The 22355-nt window shown below is 49.5% G+C and overlaps 5 protein-coding genes across 5 annotated transcripts; all 5 read left to right on the forward strand.

The window, feature by feature from the left end:
- Positions 1-471: 471 nt before the first annotated feature.
- TrAtP1_006357 (uncharacterized protein) lies at positions 472-774 on the forward strand (the record flags this gene model as incomplete). The annotated part of the gene is made up of 1 exon (XM_066113092.1): positions 472-774. One exon carries the CDS (start codon positions 472-474, stop codon positions 772-774), a length of 303 nt encoding a protein of 100 aa, XP_065969178.1.
- Positions 775-3887: 3113 nt separating this feature from the next.
- On the forward strand, positions 3888-5277 carry TrAtP1_006358 (uncharacterized protein; the record flags this gene model as incomplete). The annotated part of the gene is made up of 4 exons (XM_066113093.1): positions 3888-3974; positions 4067-4123; positions 5145-5175; positions 5240-5277. 4 exons carry the CDS (start codon positions 3888-3890, stop codon positions 5275-5277), a joined length of 213 nt encoding a protein of 70 aa, XP_065969179.1.
- A 3705-nt stretch (positions 5278-8982) lies between these two features.
- Positions 8983-10814, forward strand: TrAtP1_006359 (uncharacterized protein; the record flags this gene model as incomplete). Its single annotated transcript, XM_066113094.1, has 2 exons — positions 8983-9114; positions 10698-10814. 2 exons carry the CDS (start codon positions 8983-8985, stop codon positions 10812-10814), a joined length of 249 nt encoding a protein of 82 aa, XP_065969180.1.
- A 3346-nt stretch (positions 10815-14160) lies between these two features.
- TrAtP1_006360 (uncharacterized protein) lies at positions 14161-14596 on the forward strand (the record flags this gene model as incomplete). The annotated part of the gene is made up of 2 exons (XM_066113095.1): positions 14161-14330; positions 14554-14596. 2 exons carry the CDS (start codon positions 14161-14163, stop codon positions 14594-14596), a joined length of 213 nt encoding a protein of 70 aa, XP_065969181.1.
- Positions 14597-18740: 4144 nt separating this feature from the next.
- On the forward strand, positions 18741-21850 carry TrAtP1_006361 (uncharacterized protein). Its single transcript, XM_014082967.2, has one exon. The coding sequence runs from the start codon at positions 19359-19361 to the stop codon at positions 20784-20786; it is 1428 nt and encodes a 475-aa protein (XP_013938442.1). The 5' UTR covers positions 18741-19358; the 3' UTR covers positions 20787-21850.
- The last annotated feature ends 505 nt before the right edge of the window (positions 21851-22355 follow it).

Here is a 22355-nt window from a genome sequence, read left to right on the forward strand (position 1 = left end):
GGGGTCCTCTGGCCAAGCGAGCGTTTGCGAGCAGTCAAATCGCCGTGGGGCGATGGCGCCAGCAGGCTAGTCGTGTGTAAATGCGGGAGGCGAGGACCAGGGCGAGCAAGCAGACTGCGATTTGGAGATTAAAAGCAATAACGGATAAAGACAAGGCGACGAGGCCAGACAGGGTTCGGCGCATCGACCCTCGTACAGGTATGGAGCCTCTTTGTTGCGAGGTCGTCCAGCCCTCCGTGGGTCCCGCTGCGCTGTGCGTTGCATTGCCCTGCTCTTATTTGTGCTCTGCACTCTGCACTCTGCACTCTGCACTCTGCCTGCGCTGCGACTTTGTTATCATCGAGCCTGTGCTAGTAGGGCTCTGGGAAAGCTTAGAACTCGAGCTTAACTGGCTGCCAGATGCGTACGCGAGCCTGCAAGTGCAGGAATTGGATGGATGGATGGCATTACTAGTAAGTTATGAGCTAGAAAATGTCAAGGAGAGCGTGGGAGTGGTGGGTGGACGAGGGTGGACGAGGCATCGCCATTCGCAGCCAGAGACGAGACAAAGTTGGTGTTGAGATCCACGATGGCAATGCAAGCTGCGAGTTGTTCGCGGATAGGCAGTTGGTTAAGCACAAAAAATCTGCCTATGCCTACCACAGTATATCCCTTTATGCTACGAGCTGCCCCGTCACGCACACTATCTTTCAAGTAACATGGACGCAGCAATACCGTCCTTTGGCCCCCTCCGGCATCTTACATCTTACAAGTACCTACATACAGTACATCTGAGCGGTGGGTAGGGCGCCGGTCACTCCATGAAGACCAAGACACATTTTGGGGGCTGCCCAGACCCTTGTTGTTGATGTGCCTGCGCTGTCCATACGATATTCGCTTTAGGATGCCTTGCATCGCATTCCGACGTCGCACACATCGTCTAGAAGGCAGATTGAGAGTCAGAGAAGCAACAAGAAGTCTGCAGGCTCCAGCCATTTCGCAGCCGCGGTGACCAAGCGCGTCTAACAGCTGGCGTCTGAAATGCAGGTACTCTTTGCGGTGGACATTATCGTGCCTTGATCTGCCCAATATGGGCCGTGTCATCTGCAATGGCTAAGCCGATATCCATGTCACCATGACAAACAATGGGCCAAGCCGATGCTGGTGAGGCCGGAACAAAGGTACGGAGTAGTTGAGCCGGTCGATTCAACCAGATCAACGGACGGCAGTATGCCAGCCTTTGACCAGGCACGCATCCATATTCCTCGTACCGATATGCGTGTACCCCGGTGGATAATGCACGAACACGTAGGTAGGTAGGAAGCTGTTCCATTGTCGGACCATGGCAATGGACGGTCCATATCCTATAGGCTGGACGTCAGAGATGAGCTGTCTGAAGCATGTGGCTGGCTATTTTGGACACGGCTGGCGGGTAGTCCGCGCCACGGGGGGGCGACGGCGGCAGATCATCGCCGCCAACGGGGCGGCTTGGCCTTGAAAGACTAATTTGACATTACACAGCAGTCGTATATGTACGAGAGTTGAGATGAAGCATGCGATGCAACGATTCTCGCATATTGGATGCATACTTTTGTCGCCGATAAGACGAAAAAGGAGAGAATAGAGAGAATAGAGAGAATAAAAAAAGAAGCAATGGGATAGGCTGGGAAATCTGTCGGCTGTGTGTTTGATACGACATACCCCATCATTTACTGTTCAAGACGCAATTGTCTACAGAGCACCCTCAGAAACGATCCAAGGAGCTTGAGCATGGAACGCCCCACCACGTTACTACATTAGCAAGGCTACCAGAGAGCAGATACAACATTGCTCAACATCTAAATGCAGATCCCGGCAAAAGCGAAAGAAGGTGAAAGAAGAAGAAAAAAGCGGCGGGACAAATTCGGTATCCAAACAGCGTCTTCTACGACGCGGCGGGCCAGGAACAGCTCCTCAGTGAAAAAGGGGGACCTTGAACCGAGACCAGGCCGTGGACCCTTTGCGCAGCACTCCTGGGAGCTGCTTCTAGCGGTGCAAGAAGCACTCGACGACAATGGAGAAGCGCTTCCTGGATACGCGCACATACCTACTTGGTACGCAAATGACATGTTACCTACCATTATTGAGCGCCAGTAATCGAGGACAAGGCCCCCCCCCCCCTTACCCAGGTGCTAGCAGGTATGGCAATTGAAGCAGCCCAACAAGAATAAGCACCGAGACCTTCTAGAATTCGCGATATCTTGCAGGGAAAAGGGTTTGTTGTCGGGGCATCTCGGCCCATGCATTCAGCGGCACAGGGCCAGCATCGAGCAGGCGCTGGTTCAAGGCTGAATGAAGCTTTTCAAGTACGGCTCCGGGAAGCTACATGCCCGAGCCGTGCCGTGCCGTGTACGACGAGTACCTCCCCAGTAGTTCGTGTGACACATTATGGACACGATACGATGAGCACTCTGCGCCGACAATACCTGGCTGGTACCTACGAGACGCCGGGACGAGACAGGCGACAAAGTACCTACGCGCCCTGCTCCAGCAAGCGCGGCGAAATCTCAGGGGCCCTCTCGTCTATCGTGTCCGTACCACCTATTGTTCCGATGCTGTCTCGCTTCTCCCCTGCTTTTCGTCGCGTGGCCTGGCCAGGCCCGGTCCTTGGCCAAAAAGGCCCATATGGTCTTGCTTGTTCGTGTATTTGTTGATACACCACAGGCAAGTTCAAGGTATAGATGTCTCTTACTTCAAGTCACGCGATGCGCACAAGTACCTGTGCAGCCACTGGTACATTACAGTACTCTGCTCATGAATGCCATCCGACCGGGGAACGCCGAAGACAGGATCACTGTTTATAGCTACCTGCATCCATCAGGCAACGAAATATCTTGTTTGACTTGGAGCAAAGATGCAAGGCAGCCAGACCGCTAGCGGAAGAGGAGCAAAAAGTACATACGAGTGCAGACACTACGATTGCCCTGCAAGGTAGAGCTCCTCGCATGTTGACGGCGACTCCATCATGCCCCTGCGCGGTCTCTGACCCTGCTCTGTTTGGAACCTTTCTCATTTCTCACTTTGCAAAACAGGCATGCCGGGACCGCAAAGTACAGGCATCCTCACAAAACCTTGCCGTTGCAACACACTGCTACTACTACGCAGTAACTCGTACAAGTACGAACAATGCGAGTGCAAGCTTTCATCACATACTCGTACGAGTGCCATGACGGATGAAATATGGAGGACCTGCTGCTTATTCTCCGCGGCTTTTTCGAGGGCCAGGATGCACGGGTTGCAAGATCAGCACTACCTGCTGGATCTGTGCCGTGGCTGCGTCTTTGACTCTTCCATTGCCCGTTCTCTGCTTCTGCGAGCAGGCCCCCTTGGCCAGACTCCTGCAGTGCTTGCTGGCGGCAGGGGGGGAGGAAAGCCAAAGGGGAGGAGGAAAAAAAAAAATAAGAGCTGCTGGGTTCTCTATCCGAACGCAGGTAAATCTCCAACTGATCACCAGTGGGCCGCTATGGAGTAATGAAGATGGCTGCTGCCGATTATGTGCTACACCCGGAACGGGCCACTTGTACGAGTAATTCACCGCGGATGGGGCCTATCTGGGACCATTTCCATCGACGAGATTTGCAGTTTGAGGCTCGAGGCTTGCCTGTGAAGCAAAGGCCTGGCTCCGTATCCCGTGTGCGTGTGCCTGCGCTTGCGGTTTGATGGCCTGGCTCTGGAACTCTCTCCAAGGACCCCGGAACCTCGAAATCCACAGTTGCGCGAGCCAGCCACTAATAACCTTTCCGCCATCCTACCGTCCCCTGAGGCCAAGCCCACTTTGATCTGTCAAAGTCGGCCAATACCCTCGCACAATCTCTCAAATGTCACCCTGTGCTTGTGCCGCGACGCTGTGCGTGTATACGTCGGACAAGATGCTCATCGTCCTGCCTCTCTTGGGCCAGGGACACAGCATCTTGCGCTCCGACAATCTTACCGCCACCTTGCCTGGCATAGTACTTGTATGTATACCGCCATGCCAGACATACTTTGTACTTGACCGGCAGCACAAGGCCTGGGCCGCGATCTGCTAGGTGCTGACATGCTGAGCCAGGCTCACCTCGTTGGAAACTTTGATTATACCGAGTTGCTGCAGAGCCGGGGGGAGGGGGTTATTTCGGGAGTATTCAAGGCCTCTGTGCTTGTTGATGGAAGAGGCAAATAGACCCGGGCCGGCTCCGTCAATTCACAGGCCTGGACAGCTGGCAGTGTGTATTGCTTTGGTCTTTGGCCGCTGTCGCTATCGCAGCTGGTGTTGGTGCTGGGAGACTCGTTTCAGCTCGTATAGACTGCCAGTATAAGTCAAGGCTGCCATCTCGTGCACGAATGCCTCTCGACTAGCTGACTGGCGGGCGCTGGCTGCAGATCTGGCTTGTGATTAGCGCTCGTCTCTATTTCAAATCTGGTGCTACCGAGCTCCATCATAGAGTCGTGTCGTCCCTCTAACCAGTCTTTGACTCATGGCGAGTACCGGTATACGAGAGGAACTGCCCTATCCACGTCCCACGGCAACGCCTCGGCCCCAAGGTTCCATGACGGGATGCGATGCTCCGCAGCGCGATGATCGGCCTCCATATCGGATGGCTGGCGGCCCAGATAGGTACTACGGGGTAGACTAGGCGTAGCACAAGTAATCATGCTGCTAAGGACGTCTCTTTATTACATGTGGCCAGCTCAAGCGTCGCGGAAGCACAGGAAGCTCTTCCGTGACGCAGGTCGACCATTTTGGCAGTGCTGCGTTTTCTGTGATGGATACAACTTCATACAAGGTACCGCCGCATGTATACTGTACTGCACTGGATCGAGCCCAGAGTTGAAGAAGACGACTGTCAATGATGCGAATTTAGCCACTGCGGGATAAGTGGGCGACCAACCAACATACCTACCAGGGGTCTGTCTATCTTCCAACAACATCCCACGTTCTTCTTCAACGCACGCCCAGCTAACGGCAGTTCTCTCGCTGCGATGGAGCGATTTACACGCAAGTGCGAGGTATCTCCTGGGTACTTTCTTACTTGTACAAGTAAACGCTCAAATGCCAACGGGGGGGGGGCATGGGAGCGTGCAAAGTGGTAAAAGTACATGTCATGCAATGCGCAGCCAACCGCATAACGGCTAATGAGGTCTTTTAGCAGATTGGCCTTCGGGGGTCTTCCATGCCTGGTCAGTGGTCACCACCTTGTTTGCTGTACAAGCATGGCATAATTCTGACCCTTTCACACTGCAGTCGGCAAAAGTCGTTGTGCATGCAGAGGCATCGTTTAAGCAGCTGCGGGCTCGACTGATAGCAAACCCCAGTCGGTCAATTGCACTCTTACTGGACCGTTTGCATGTCCCACTGCGGAGGTCGCCGCTGGCTTACAGCACAAGTGGCATTGCGTGTCGCACAAGGCAGCATTCTCATGTACTTGGATATGCAGAGTAATATCATTAGTATTAGTGCTCGCCTTGTACGAGCGCGGGATGGTGGACGTGCCAACTCCTCAGCCAAAAGCGAGTGTCCACAATCAACGGCCTGGCCCAGGATCAGCGTCTCATCGAGCCTCCATCCATTGTTGCCCATTTTGAGAAGCGATGGAATGGCGCCGCATCCAACTTGCTCGCAACTCTGCGCATCAATCTCGACATTTCTGCAGCCAAAGGAAACAGCCGTTTCCGCGGGCAAGCTCTGCGCACAGGCACGTCACGAATATTCCCGGCTGAGCATGTGCTGCGAGCCTGCGAGTGAGGGGCGCTCACGGATCCGACCGCACTTATGCTAGCCATCTTCCTGGGTCCGTCGATTCAAGCAGAAGCGGCCCCCATTTGTGTGATTGCTTTCATCACGTAAACGGAGTGAGTACCGTTATGGAAGGCGCTTGAAGCTCTCTTCAAGGCCACAGCCGCCTCGATCCACGCTGCCCGGGCGGCTCTGGGCCCAGCCACAAGAAGTCCAAGATGCGAGTCTGAGAAATTGTTTACTCTACGGAACATTGCCTCAGCCTTGACAATAGTATTAGTCGCGCGTCTGCGTGGCGTGATGGGAGAAATGAAGTCCTCTTCTGCTCCGTAGATTGGGCCAGCACGGCGCTTCTAAACGGAGCCCTATGAGGCCCGGACACTACCAGCGATTCACCCCTCGTCATTTCAATTCCTAACAATTGAATAGATGGACTTTACTTGAACGAGGCTGGCTTGCATCTCGGTTCTTTAGGTTCAGCACTATAGACATGCAGAAGTCCTGGCCCACAACCAAAATTTCCTACGCGAAGCCAGAACCAACAACTGGTACGAGCACAGGGTCTTTGAAGTATACCCAGTAGTGGTAACTGAAAGTGAGAAAGTTTATGCCAAGAACAAGCCAGTATGCGCCCTATCGGCATGATTCGCTAGAGGAGCCTAATTCTACAAGCCGAAGAACGTGAGAATATTTGCTCATTTTCCTTGTATTCGTGTCAGCCCCGTACGCTCATGACTGGGTTGATGTTCCAGAAGGCGCAAATATGTTGAGATTTTGGCGAGTGTAAATTGCCATTTACGGCAGTGCGCGTTTTGGTGATGAGGCCGTTGCCCCAACGTTTCTTACTGTCTGAAGAATGATTTGAATATATCCGTTTGTCTGTATTCCAGTTGTATAGTGGGTTGAGAATTGTTGGCCATGACTTGGACATTACGTGAGCTCTTCTTTGTAAAGTTGGATATGTCAAGTTATGTTGGTCCAATATTCTCAGAAGCTGCCGAGTATCCCGTATATTTACAGTATTTTGATAAGATGTTGATGATAATCTTCATCCATCACAGTATAGAAAATAGGGTAGGCTGTCATTCCAAGGCCAACACTACAGTACAGCTGCAAACGAATGACAGTTTAGTTACGCATATATGTACGGGTACAATGCATTGACTGTTTTGTGTCTGTGGGAGAATAAATTTAATGTTTGCATAACTAGACGCGCACATTCTCTTATTTCTTACCTGGATAACGTACATGACAAGATCACTAATCGGGACGAGATGATGATGCTGCGTTACACTCATAGCTGCGGACGTTCTGGAAATGGCTCCTCATGCCTCTCGACTCCTTCAAGGAGGAGGAGTAGTTAGATTTGGGTGCATATTTCTCGGTGTTCGCTCTTTTGAATGTCAAATTTGGGCGAGGCTTCCGTAGGCGGTCAATGAAGCACATAATGTGACAAATCGCAGCGTAACTATCACCTTGTTTGGGCTAGGACGCATGTTTCCTTTCAACAATTTTGGCTTTCGTCTGTTCTTCCAGAAAAAAAAAAAAAAAAAAAACTGATGGCTTGAGGCTGAGATAATAGACACGTGTAACCAATAGATATGTTGCTGCAATAATAGCTCGTCTATTAAAAAGGTCAATGGGTTTTTTGGTACTTCTAGACAGAGTCGGATCTGTACTGTGAGTAGTAGGTAGATGAGTAAGTAGATGTAATTGTAGCGAAATGATTCTGTGTTTGTTGTATTTTTAAAGGAATTCTCCCATGTATAAACATTGCGCAGCCCTAATCCCGTCAAGAATGCGCAATGACTGGACACTTGCTGCCGTGCGTTTATTTGTTCGTGGCGTATCTCCCTGTTATATAAGAGTTCACATACGGCGTGAATGGGGCTACTTAAGCTTCTATGGAAATATAAGACTAGCGTCGTGGCTTATTTAAGCATTGAGACGGCGAGAAAAATCCGCTTTCGAATCGGTAGTTACAATCTATAGGCAAGAAAACAGCAATAAATTTGTATCCTTATAATACGCGCTACTAAGAGCGAAGCTCGAATTATTTGAGATCAAGGACTTCGGAATTAAAGAGCTTGACCTTTGTAAGCTTGGGAAATTTTTGGTACCGTAACATGATTTGCGAGAGGCACTGGGAATAGATGGCTAAAACTGGAGATTTACTTTTCGTGCTTTATATTCCTTGGTAAATTTGTTTTCAGCGCCACTTTTTTGGAACGTCAACGGGAGGAATAATATTACAGAGTGTGCGGTGTTATAATGTTGATTGTAAGACCGTGTAGAAGTATCCGTGTAAGTGAGTACCCGATTACAGACGGAAAGACGGGCGACTTGTGACATGGGTAAAATCTAACTGAATATTTGCTCTTTCATTGCAAAAATTATAAAAGGACAGTCTTTATCATGAAGAAGCTCGAATGTATTCAATGTAAACGATTTAACTACATTATTCTCATTGTAAAGCATCGTGCGTTGTGGAATGTGCCTCTGTTTGATGTACCTCTTACTCGACGAGCGGCGTAATTTGGTACTCTACTCAGATACCCTTGGTATGAGTCATTGTGCCGCGGATAGATGGCATCTTTGCCAGATTAATCATCTATTAAGACAACTTGTTCTTCCAAAATATCGCCAAAAAAAGGCGTCTTCTATAGTATTATACCACCAGTTGCTGCCAAGAGTTGCAATCTATACTTTCTTCTCCCACTTCACATCATCAGGTACTTGTATGCAAAATGTTCTCAACTGGGAGTAAAATATGACATATGACAAGCTGAAAGGATGAGAAAAGGTACCTCCCAAGTACCACACATCCAAAAATACAAACACGGAACATTACCCCTGGTTTTTTACTCTTTTTGGGAGAGGCGTGGAGGAAGCACTCTACCAATGGGAGAATACAGGCGAGTAATGAAGCCACATATACATGTACATCGTGCCGTGCAGGACCAGGGCAGAGCAAACCAAGCTGCAGAGGTAGTTTTCAGTAAAGTGAAAATGATGAATCATGTTTTATCTCCCTGCGAGACATCACCAGCGGCGCAGATACATGTAAGAAGGTGTGTATGTAATATGTATGTACATGACTTGGATGCAAAGCTAGAAAAGAGAGGATGAAAAAGGGTTGAAAAAACAAGGCACGAACACACAGGGTCTGTTGTCGGCTCTTTGCAGAATATTTGACGTCGTCGTGCATCCTCGCAGATTCCCTGATGCGGAAAAAGGGTTGCAATTTGCAGATGGAGAAGTGGAGATGGACAATCAGATCGGAAGGTCGCCTATGGGAGGATGCGGAGAAGAGCGTTCCGAAAGGAGAAATGCATTGTCGATCTACATCTGACTTGCAACGCCGGATGGCGTCATTGATGGTGGTGAGAAGGTATTGTTTTTGGAGATCGGTGATGGCTGATGATGATGTTGTTTTTTCCCCCCTTGTCTCTCCATGAAACTCCACCCCCTCCCTATCTGGCACGGTAGCTGTTGAAGAATAAAGCCTGTTGCAGGATGAATTGAGTTTTCCCTTTTTATATTAACCCGTTTTACCATTGGTATTGTAATGCTGCTGTCGGTGCGATCGGCATGACGCGGTTTGACATGAGCGATAAACGAGAGATGGCGGTAACATGAGAGCTGTCATATATGAGAGAGACAGCCTTGTGTGCGGCGACGACCGAACTGATGTCATTGTGCTTGTTTGACGTCTCGGGTATAGTAGATCAATATATACCGTTTTATATATGTCTTGGTATGTTGACTTTTGCACAATGCCATAGCTCAGAGGTGCGCCAAGGTATTCTGCTTAGATGTACTGATGAGATGTCTCTGCTGGTCTGTTCCAAGACGTTATCTTTTTTTCTAGACTCAAAGCTCTGTACTTTCATGGCTATATATATATATATACTTCACTTTGACTGAAAGAACGTTTAATCCGGATAATATTGCTTGTAAAATAAAGAAACAGACAATATACACATACTCCCAATGATGCTTTCATCTTAGAGACGCCAAGTAACTCTGACTACATACAAACTTGCATACAATAACCCTTTTTCAGAGTAACAAACATATAAAAGACAGCATTTATGGGCTATTTTCTTTTTATAATTAAATTTTGTCATTAATTTAAGACATTTTACTCAAATCTCCCATGTATATGTGCATGATAGATTTCGCTGGTGGCCTGGATCTTGTGATACAAGTTGTCGGCAACTACACCATCTTGCTCTAACGCAGGCTATATATAAAAACCAAAGTCTCAATGCCAAAGGCTTTTTAATATATTCAAGGCGCGGCAATTAGAGCGTTGCAGTACATCTACAGTCCATCAAAGTAGAAAGAAGTGTGGTGCAGTGTCCGAAACTCGCTCTCCATTATCTGCTTGCCACTGGCTCTGGCAACATGTGGAAAATAGCGAGAAATATAAAAGAGAATCCTGTGGTGTTACTCTCTCTACTATTTGACACTCTCTCTACCATTCGACACGATATCTCCCACTGCGGGTACTTCTTTGTTTAAAAAAAAAAAAAAAAAAAAAAAAAGGGAACAGACGACAAAGAGGAGACTTCTTTGAACGGGAGATGTAATCAATTTGAAGTCGACTGTCACTACATAACGTTATATCTCATAATTGAGTATCAGAATAGAGATGACTACTATTTGTTAAGACATCGCCTCGACGTTGGGCTTCACAGACGAAGGCGACTGCTTTTCCTCTTTGCCGAACTCTATCTCAGCTACGGCATCATTTCAATCATAGCCATCGGGTGTCCGCCATCTATGTATATCAGCGCGACCCCTTCTTGTTGGCTTAGGTATGAATCGATGCAGATGCTCTTTCCCATGTACTAGGCGGCGCAGTAATTTGCACGATTGCGCACAAAAGAAAATGTCACAATTGTTTTTTTTTTCTTTATCTCTCCTTCACTTGTCGTTTAAAGTCTTACAGCTAGAACAGGTTTTCGTATATACAATTAGCATAGACATATTCGATGATACCGTTTCTTTTGCGCGGCTAGAAATGCCAAACCAACCGCCGCAATCAGCCGCCTGCCAACGACCCAGCGCACTGTAATTATCCAATCAAAGGATGTTGACATATACATGTGGTCCTACTAATCAACAAGCAGGGGAGACGCTACAAGAACTAGAAGACGAAAGACTGGCACATGTCAGTGCGATAGTACGCGAAGTGGTCTACGGAAGCATGTATGCTTACCTGGACAATGTATACCTGGATTGGGGCCTTGAGGGTTTACGCTGAGAGAATAATATGTCAATTTCACGTGTGGTGCGTCAATGGGCGTGATTACACATTTTAAGATGTTGAAGCAAGTCGTTTTACAATTGGTTAGAGAGGAATGTCCCATGAACTGCAGGTTTTACATGGCTGGGAGTGCGTAACTACTTGGCACACATAGTGGTCGTCCTTCTCATTATAGTCGCTTCTAATCTTTCATACCATTATATGCAAAAAGTCTCTACATAATTCGATATGCTGCCCTATTTGCACAGATACACGTGCTGAAACCTATTGTCCGTCTGACGCGCGCATTTTGTTAGTGAAAGTGCTGTTTCCATCTGCTTTCTTTTGCCTTGTATACGAATATCTCTATTGTCTCACCTATTTGACCTGATGAAAATGATTGAACGTTTTTCTTGTGCATCTTGACAGATGAAGCCGCCTTTACTCTTACAGGTGGAACTTTTGGCATATAGGAGCCTACAATGTATAAGCGACACGAAGACCACCGTACAAGTATCCTTTTGAGTATATAGTTTGTGGAAACAAAAAAATTGAATAAATGTCTTGACGCATAAATCGTGAATATAGTCTGCACCATGTGTGCCTGCTCTATCTTTAGTCGGTCAACGTAAGTAAGAAGATGAACGTATGTGCGAGCCTTGTTGAGAAACTTTCTCTAACAAGACCATAATACAGCTTCTTGAGCTCCTCTTCACACGGAGCAGCGATTCGACATGTCTTGCCACGGCCATTAGCTATACAAGGAGTTTGGCAGTCTGCATCTGAAGCGCCGACTCCAATAAAAATGTTACAGAGTACAGAAAAAAGGAAATACGCTGGTGTACTCAAAATGGCTTAAACATGTGTGAAACAATGCAGTGTAAGTGAGCGGATTGAGAGAGGCCTTTCAAACGAATCCAAAACATCTAATTGCTATATTCTTGCTTTGCTACTAGGTTGCTTTGCTGAAGGCCAATGTGTAGAGTGTTAAGCAGCTATATGAACTGCGGGCTGATATATGTTGGGATAAAGTAGTGTGTGGAATCTTACCTTTGGGCTTGTCTAGATATGACTACAATGTGTATATATCTCGACACAAGTCGCTCCTACGCGATACGCTGCTTGATATACCTAATGACAACAAACAAACAAACTTGTTCAAAAGATGCATGCTTGAGATATAGTCTGGCAGAATCGCTATAGGACATGCGACTGGTGAGGATATTGGTAGTTCCCGGAGCCACTTTGACTGATGAGATTGAGCTTGTTTCTACTTCAACGCCTCATAGAATCATAAAAATTGATGGTAGTCGTCTATACAGACTGTGATATCCAGTAGTCATGTTAGCCGACAGAAGAAAGCTACTAATTAACACAAGCCTTCTACGTCAACATGGGGAGCGTATCTATGTTGAACAAGATTGCAAAGTTTAAAATGATGTCTAAATTTGACTCTAAATCACTGAGAAAGTTGTTTCTATATCTGCGGAGGGAAAAGAAACCCCATCCTGTTAAGGTTTTGCAGTCTTGGCTGACATGTGGAATTTCTGACATGTGGAACATACCACCTTCGATGTCCTTTGGCGCCTTCAAATGCTAAATTGCGAATATATTGATCATCTAACCCATACGTCATTATTACAAAAGCAATATAGCGTTATTTATGCTCTGCTCATGAATTAAAGCTTACTTCATTTTTGCAATCCTCAAGATTCATGTGGCTTATTAACTAGATTCGTGGTGTAAAAGCTACAGCTGTGTTTCAATACCATCATATTGACCTAAGAACTTGTTAATCCTATGAAGACCTCATCTTGAGCATCGCGTCTCTCGAGACACCACAGTATGACGAGTGTGAGAGATACAGATGATACCTATGAGCTTCACATACGCGCTAATCTATATACTTATCCGCGCGACCTTTTAAAGAAGGATGCATATTGTGAACTAACAAGGCTGATATTGTGAAGATTGACAAATCATCGTCTTGTTACGAGTCAACGAATTTCATCAAGACGCTGGCTCGGCGAGTTTATACGGCGATGTCAATTCCGCCAGCTGCTTTTTACGTCAAAATAGAAGATTCTCTGCCGGCTTCTGATTCATTAATCGTTGGTGTACCTGCTATATGACGTCGATTAAACAGATCTGCCTTTTTTTTTCTCGGCCTTTTAGAATGTATAAGATGCGGATGTTTGGCTTTTCCTCGGCAAACCACGGAGCCACGGCTATCATGGAAATCTCGCATTTGCTACGTCAGTGGTATAGATGAATAACTTTACAAGGATGTTTATACCAAAATGGCATCTATTCACTCATCCGAGCTTTTATGATGTGGTCATTACCACAAGGCTGATACAGATCTGTATTTGCTTGCCTTTGGTAGCTTGAGTGGTTATTGGCGCAAACCCGTCAAAGTAGCGACAAAGAGAGAAATATCTCTTCCGAGCTACGATAGATGCCTCCAACACTATTGGGCATCTAGTGAATTGTACCAGTCCGCTTGTAGAAGCCAGTTCCGTTGCCACCGAGGCACGATGGATGGATGCCTTGTTTTGCTTTTACAGCGGCATGACTTGGATGTCGCCCAAATCTCAAAGTCTGACCCCCACAGTGGACTCTTGATCGAGCGCCTAGCAGTTAGTGTCCGCGAACGAGTGGCGGGATGAGGGGTTTGACTTGAATAGTTCGTAGTCGTAGGTACATGTATTATCGAAAAACCGGATCGTAGAAGAGTAGATAGCAGAGATAAGATGGAAGCGAGACCAGCTGACTGCAACGCGTGGTGGTTGAAAGGCTCACGTGGCAGAGCAACTTGAATGGATTCTTGGCGGACCTGTTACAGCTGTGGCTGAGCTGCGGGCACAAAGAGCAAACCCTGTGGTAAAAGTACACGATGAGGAGCAAAAGCCTTGTGGGGAGGATGGAGCAAGGACGTGGAGGATTGTCTGGATTCCTCAGCTGAGCGCTCTTGTGGCTCAGCCTACATGTATAAGCTACAGCGCTACGCCAATGCCTCACTCAGCACTTGGAAGACTCGTGTAAGTGGCTCAGACGATGTTGTGGCTGCGGGTGTCGTCGGCAATAAGGCTGAGCAAATACGCAATATCCGCCGCATTATTCTCTCAAAGCAAGCAAGCGAGCAAGCTCATCATAATGGTTCGATATCATCAACATGACACTTTCCATCCAATGCATCGCCGGGAGTGGAAGCGGGGCCGAGTCGGGCAAGCCGGGCGAGGCTCGGAAGTCGAGGGCAGATCATTGGAGGTTTCAGCGCGAGAGTGAGCGATTGGCGGCCGGAACAGTCGCGCCGACGAGAAGACGAGGCTCGATCATCGCTCCGTGAGTGGACGAGACGAGACGGGCAGATGGGCCAAGTTTGAGCCGCGCCCCGATTGATGGGAGACTCAACGGTCACGCACAGAGTAATACTGTAGCAACACACAATTGGAGAGAGGGGTTAGATGGTAGCTACGAGTATTACTAGATGCGGTGCAAGTGTGAGCTCTATACGCCATGACTGTATACGCCATGACATGACATGATACTTCGTCGGCCTCGTTAGGATGGCTCGGAAGGCTGGGACGTCGCTGGTCAAGTACGGTTGAAAGCAACAAGACGGAGAAGCGCCATCGGCGAGCGGCTGAAAATCTGCAATAGCGCCACTTCTGGGGGGGGCCGTCACTCCCGCCACGTCCAAAGTCGTGTGAATGGCCGAGAGAATCAACGGAATGTCACAGCATGGCAGCCACAGACCAACAGGCGAGACGCCATGTGCGAGACCCCCGGGCGAATGGCGTTGCGGTAGCGCGGATTCGGGGAAGGGACTTTTAGTTTAGAGGGGGTTAAAGCCAAGCTAATAGAGGAGTGACACCGAGGAGGATGCGGAAACGTTTTATAAGGCACGTTGGTTTGGCGTTTTCTTTTTGTTAGGCAGACGAGATAGATGGATGAGGAGGACTGAGACATGCGGAGCGGGGTTGAGGTTGGATGAGCTTTACGGAGGAGCGGGGAGATAAGGCAGGAGATCATATTGACGGCAGCTGGAACAAGATGACTGCTTGTATAGTAATGGAGCATTACGTAGTATTGGAGATGGACATTAGACGCTCAGCCATTTAACAACGCGGTGAGAGAATGTTATTTTCGACGCAGCGAACTGACTAGCAAGCCTTGATATTACCGAGGGCAGCACTCGAGATGCTACATAGGTAGGTAGCAACGCAAATCAAGATTTCGCGTATTGCTTACACGGGGGGCGCGTATACGTACGGAGGTTTTGTCATGAATCCCGCATACACGTATACATGGCCGCAAATCATGTGCTTTTGGCCCTCCACCGCCATATTCTCGTAGCATACTTGCTTCCAGGCCGCATATATGGACTATCTACTAACAAAATTAGCTGTAGTAGCAGCAGCAATGACAGCAGCATGCCGGGGGGGGGCCAAATAGGGGACAAGCACCTCTTGTCGCAGCTGTCATTCGCTCTCTCTGCCTGTTTGCTGTCCCTATTCTTATCGCAGCCAGCCCCATCGTGGTGGCGGTAGGCGAAATCCTTTTCCCCTCCCCCTCGGCATGGGGATAAGATGGAAAGGCGGTGGCAGAAGGTGACATTTGCCTCTTCAGTTGGACCCCATGTCGTGTCATGTCACTTTGACCCCGGGTCAGCGGCGGTGCTGCTGCCATTTCGAGGTACATCGGTACATACATGCATTACATGCAACAAGCATACAAGCATACAATGTACACAGCGATGCAAATCCAGGCACAGCTTCAGGATGAAGATGCAGATCATTTACCGCCATATCGAACAGGGCTCTCTGTTTTCTTTTCCGCTCGAGTTTGAGCTCTGGCTGGGCTGGGCTGGCTGACTTGCCGGATTTGGACGCTGCCTCTCCCTCTGTTCCAGAGCAGGCAGGGTAGAATTCCTCATGGTGCTCTTTCTGTCGCATTCAACCGAGACAGGCTTTCTATATTACAGCGAGAATTGTAGGCATGTTTGCACGCTGCTTGCACTCTAATGCTGTGCAAAACACATACCCGCGGGGGACATTGCGTGCAGCCTGTCTTGCAGCAGAGAGCGCTTACGAGGCCCATCTCGTGATCCCCAGAGGCTCCCTCAACTCGCTCACCGCACTGGCAGCAGAACAGCTGCACGGGCGCGGGTCCATTGGAGCAGCTGGAGGCGGTCGGTCGGTCTCAGTCTCTTGTCTCTCAGTCTCTCTGTCCCCCTTGCCTGCCCCCAGCTCGTGCTGCTGCAGAAGCTGCAGGGCGTTTCTGCTCCAGCGAGGTTCGCCAAGACGCCAATGAGCGTCCGTGGACTGGCGATCGGTTCTGTCGTGCCCTGGGAGGTGCATCCGGCTAGCAGGCGTGGCGCAACGCACGAGAGTGAATGCTCGGTAACGGCAGCAGAGCAGAAGGGCAAGAGAAGAGACGGGCCGGTGAGTTTGCAGAGTTGCAGGACACGAGCTGCTGCTGCAATGCTACGTTGGTTGGGCCATGAACTGAGCAGAGCAACACAAGTAAACAAGACGAGGGCGCAAGCGGGGATTGGTGGATATCAACCACCGGCGCAAATTCGAGCTTTGGCATCCAATGTAAGGCAGGTACTTTTCGTATGTATCGCCTCATGGGTTCTTTGCCTCTCTTGCATTCAATTCGATGCAATCAATCCATCGCGTCATGACTTTGATGCGATGCGCTGCGTGCATGCATGCGTCCTGCAGCAAAGGACAGCTTTGCCAGGCACCAGCCGGCATTTTGGAATAGGCGGTGATGGTGCTGATGCTGATGCTGATGCTGATGCTGATGGACCTCGCCATGAATCATTCATTCATTCACTCACCTGTCTCATTTCCTCTTCCTTCTCATTTCGGCGCTGGTGCTGCTGCTGCTTGGCCTCTTTCTCTGCGCATATACTCGCATGGGGCGCTAAACTCCCCTCTCATTAATACTAGCCGCAGCATAGCAGCAGCAGCAGTCAACGGGGAAGCGGCATCATTCCTTCATTTTATTGATTCTCGCACAAGAAACAACCAAGAGGCCCTTTGCAATGGTTAATTAATACGGAGCATCCAATAAAGCACACTGGACAGGCCTAGCGGTACCCAGTACGGAGTCCGGGATCAGAAGGCCTGCATTCCGCGCTGCCGCCGTCGCCCGTCCTGGAGGGTACCAAGTACATGGGACTAGTTGCAGCTCGGCGACCCGCAACTCCCAATAAACCGAGAGAGACATAAAGAGAGCAGGGGGGGGGAAGAGATGTATGCATCATGACCGCCTTTCCGGAGCTGCAGGTTTTGGGAATGTATTTTGTTGTGCGCTCGTCTGAGTTGTCCATCACAAGCATGAGTAAAGAAGCGAAAAAGAGGGGTTAAAGCAAGAAAAAGCAAGGAAAGATGAAGATAGTTGGCGTCTATATGCCTTCCGTAAAGTCACAAGTAAAGTGCCCAGAAAAACGCCCCCAATCCCATCTAAGCGTGGGGCACAAGAACGCCTCGGGTCGACGGTGAGTGAGAGAAATAAAGCAAATTGAAGAGATGCGGGCCGAGACAACTTTTTGACACCGGATGTCTTTTGGCACGAACCAAGAACTCTAAAAGACAAACGAAAAGAGAAGTGCGGTAATTTGTCGTTCTTTGATTTCGGACTCGAGCACAGCTCCGTGGGTTTTATTGCCCGTCGAATCTAATAAATGACGCTGCTGGGCGCTTGGTTAATATTAAACCCAATGCCAATGCCCATATAGCGCTCGTTACAGAAAGTACATGTACCCATGGCCGGCGGTACAGCAGAGTACGGATGGTGCAGTGCAATTTCACGGCGCGCAGCGAGTAATATTACGGCGCGGAACAAATTTCAATCTCGTCGATGGAAATAGCGTCTGCCCCCGGTTTTTTTCTTCTTTTAATTCGGATCCCCTCCCCTGCGCTCCCCACAAGGATACAGTACCAAGTACAGACACAAGCCAAAGAAAAAAAAAAACGATGAGCTATCATTCCATCGATGAGCATCGCCGGTCCACGGTCAAGGGTTTGCGGAACGTCTGGAAACGTTGTCGAAGCCGCAACCCCGGCCGGGCCTCGCTGGGCTCGCCGCTTGTTGTCGCGTCCACGTGCCGCGGTATATTCCACATGGACCTTGTGTGTTTTTTTTTATGTGGTTTATACTCGTATCGGATTGCTATCCTCGTACTGGCGGGAGGCTGGGAAGGATCTTTGGGGTAAATTAATTGAACCAATCCGTCTGATTAATTAAACTGGCATCTGCCTTGTTCATCGCGTCCAGCCAAAATACCGTTTTGTATATACTGTGCAACAACAATGACGGAATAGAAGCAAAAGAAAATCTAGCAAAAAGAATTTTTTTTTCTTGTCAAGCCACAAGATCCGTTTTCGCGGCGTTTTGCGACTCAGGCTGCGTCTATTCCTCCGTACGAGACATTTTTCCAAAGTATCTGGCCGAAGCCAGCTCCTCCAAAACTTGTTGCCACCGCGCCCAGCCAACACCGCCCTTGGGGCCCCATGCGCCGCAAGCACCGGCCGTAATCGCGAGACCCCCGGCCCACCAACGACGTCTTTCTTGTTTGGGCGCCCAGGCGCTGTTCCAGGCCAACCGGCCCGCCTACAGCTCGCCGCATCCAGCGGGCTTTAGTGCCCTGCCTAGCACCGCCTGTAGTGCCAAATTGTGTACATAGAGGCGCTGGGCCCCCCCCGGACGCCCATCTTCGGCTTCACCTACTTGTGTCTGGGTGTATTAATCCTCGCCAGTTCCTCTCTCGACTATACCATCATATACCTGCCCCCCCCCTTTCCCTTGCACAGCGGCCCCGTTTTCCTCCTTTTTTAAATAAACCCTGTCGCGATACTATTAATTCCCACCTGGTTGCTTTGGTTCGGTCCTCTCTGCCTTGCCTCGGGGTACGTCTCTTCTGCGCCCAATGCATGCGTCTGGTGGAGTCTCACAGTCGGTGGCCGTGTAACTCCCTCCTTCAAACCCCATCCCGCATATCCATAACTGCACGCAGGAGGAACCACGGCAACGATGGCTTGCAGTCGGTGTAGGTAGAGACTACAGACGAAACGAATCTTGTGCATCGACAGGGGGCTCGTTGAGAAAGTGGAAAGTGGGCGCTGTTCGAAATTCCGAAACTTAAAACAAGAACCCAGAAGGAAGCATATTCGAAGCCATCAATCTTCTTCGTCTACTTCCCGTTATAGCCTCTCTCTCTTATACGTATACGCATACGCAAGCAAGCCACAACAGCATTGCGTATCTGTATCACCCTCACTCCTCTTCCTTTTATAATTAATTCTCTTCATCCTTTAATCACATCCACGCTCACACATATTCACACACACACACAACATGGTCTCATTACAACCGCAGCCGTCGAGCCTAAGCGGCCACGGCAAGCTCACCAAGTCGCGCAGCCGCATCGTCGTCAAGCCCATCCTCAAGAGACTGCACCACGTCCACTCACAGCACTCGGAGCGCAACTCGCTGGACCTCAACCGCGGCTGGGACGACCAGCCCGTGGCCACGACGCCCGACGTCGAGTACGGCTCCTTCGACTTTGGATCGCGCGACCTGGACGACCTGACCACCGAGAACCGACGAAACACGTACGGCTCCTACGCACCTGCGCCAGCCGCCGGCACAAAGGCAAAGGCAAAGCTGTCGCTGTCGCGCGACGTCAGCTTCAGCGGCGAGCTGGTCAGCCCTCCTGGCCTGGGCCGCGCAAACACCTTCTCGGGCTCGCACACTCGCTCGACCAGCGCCGGCGCCTCCACCAAGCCCACGCCCAACCGCGTCGGCTCCTTTGTCCACCCCTTCCAGCAGATGCCCCGGACGTCGACGCCGCCGCTGCACTCGTACGCCAACTCGGTGTCGTCGGTCGACGGCCTGCCGCAGCAGCGCGACCTGGGCGGCGCCATTGCCGAGAGCGACGGCGACGGCGACGGCGACGAGCACGAGCCGCTGGCCTCGCCCGCCTCGCTGTGCTTTGGCCAGACCGAGCCCGTCTCGCCTGCTGCCACCGCCACCAAGAAGCTCTCGTACTCGTCCAGCCTGCGCTCCAACTCGCCCAACTCAAACTCAAACTCCAAGCCGGCCGACCGCCCGTCGCTCTCTGGCAGCCAGCGCAGCAGCTCGGATGGCCCGTCCTCGGTCAAGATCAGCACCACGCGCTCCAACTCGGGCCCTTCTGTGCAACGTCTCACGCAAGCTGTGAATCCGTCCGCAAACGACGCCTCCTCCTCCTCTGCCGCCGCCGCCGCCGTGCCTCTGCTCATCTCCACCACCCAGCAGAAGTCGGCTTCCAATCCCATCACCTCCACGTCGCCCATCTCCCCCTTCCGCACGTCGCTCGACGTCAACGGCTTCCGCCTTCGCTCGCGCAGCGAAATGGACACCGTCAGCCGCCAGGAGCAGGTCCGCGAGGCCCGTCGCAAGTTCGAGGCCAAGGAGCGCGAAAAGGAAGAAAAGTACGCCCGGGAGCAGATCCGCAAGCGGGAGCGCGCCGACGCAAAGGAGGCGCAGAAGACGGAGCGCGCGCAGGCCTCGAAGCGCAAAACCAGCTTTGGACACACCAGCACGCTCTCCAGCGCCAGGAACTCGTCCAGCGTCCGCGAGAAGAACGAGTCGGAGCCCCTCAATGGTGGTGACCGTGCCGCGGACGAGCAGTTCCAGGCCCCCTCGCGGAGTAAGACGGCTAAACGCAGGACAAACAGCCTGTGGACGGCCTTTATCCTGTGGCTGCGAACCCGCCTTCTTAAGCTGGCCAGGCGATCATAGGCCGCTGTCAGCAGCACATTCCAGCCTCCATGCTATACAACGACCCAAACTAAACAACCATGAATCCATCCACCTACTTTTGGGATTCAATTTAATCCGAGTAACAAACAATACTGTTACCAGGGAGCGAAGTGCTAAATACGATTACATGTACATATACAACCTTTTTACCTCTCACCTTGGTCAACCAATCAATTTTAGCGACACATATCACCAGCGAGGTCGAGGATGTCGGACACTACCGCCGCCTCAAAGTTTATGATTTTTTTGCTCTTTTTTTCCATATCTTTTCACGGCTCTTGAGTTGCGGTCGGGGAGCAACAGACCCCAGGCAAAACGCAGCATCCGGCAATGCCGTGATTACCTTTTTTCTTTTCTTTTTTTTTTTTTTTTTGCTCTTTTTCACGCGAAACACAATTGAGAATTTTTGGTCTTCTGCAAGGCGTTACGGGAAATCAACAACCATTGGGACATGGTTACCAAGCATTGGGCGGAAGATATGTTTGACTTTTTATTTCTTTTTCTCTCTGATCACTCAAAACGGAAATGATTTTGAGTCTTGACGAATTTCACTTTTTTTCTATTCTGCACTCCATTTTTGGACTTTTACGAATTGCATACAGGAGGATATACGCATTTTACCACAGGGGCAAACCCGGGCTTTGGAGAGTTACTCAAGGAGAAACATTTGGAAAATACAAACCATGAATCCACTCCTTTTTTTTGAGAAAGACCCCAAGCAAAATATAAGAAACAAATAATAAGAAACACACAAGACAAAAAAAAAAGAGATATTCCTTGGGGCATAACTTTTCTGTTCCCCAACGGATTGAGAGAAACTTGTTCGGGATTTTTCGACGGAACCACTCTCGTAATGCGTCTAAACGCACGAGATATTTTCTGGAGAGTGAAAAAGGTTTTTAATCAACTTTTTTTTGGGGGCCGAGGTTGGGATATTTACCATAGAGGAGAGGTTCATCCGCAAGGTCTTTTGTTAGGGACATGTAGTTAGACTTTTTACGTGGTGCGAAATACGAACAAGTTTCAGAATCACTTTTACTGAGAATGTTTCAATGAATTGCTGTGATGTTGACTTGTGCATGTGTGATGTATAGATTGTGATGTTTGTGTTGTTTGTTTACTTGTTTGTTTTGATGTTTGCTTACTGGGTACTTTATCATATGCATGTCCGCATGCATAAGTGTTGCCGCTGCCTTGTTTGTTTATCTGTTGGGGGCTACTTTATCATGTCTTGTTTATCGCTGGTGACGGCCTCGTTGTTATACAGCATGAATACCAACGCGCCGTGCATTAGATAGCTTGCGACAATGTGATTCGCTACAAGGTTGGCGCGAATCAAGATCGTTTGTGCCTAAAAGAGGGATCGATCACCAGGGGCACAGCGATGATCTTGGATCGGTTGATGGTCTGTCTCTTTTTTTAACATGTGAGGCGGGTTGGGTTACACTGAGATTTGGAGAAGGGTGGGTGGGTTGGCGGGATGAGAAAGGTGTCATTGTAGGTTTTTAGTGAGATTGGAGGCTTTGTTTGAGCTTTTTTATATGAACA

This window comes from Trichoderma atroviride, chromosome 3 (assembly GCF_020647795.1).
Source record: "Trichoderma atroviride chromosome 3, complete sequence".
Lineage (NCBI taxonomy): Eukaryota > Fungi > Ascomycota > Sordariomycetes > Hypocreales > Hypocreaceae > Trichoderma > Trichoderma atroviride.

Excerpts from the sequence above, each read along its gene's own strand:
- TrAtP1_006361 (XM_014082967.2), top strand. The coding sequence starts at position 19,359 with ATGGTCTCATTACAACCGCAGCCGTCGAGCCTAAGCGGCCACGGCAAG.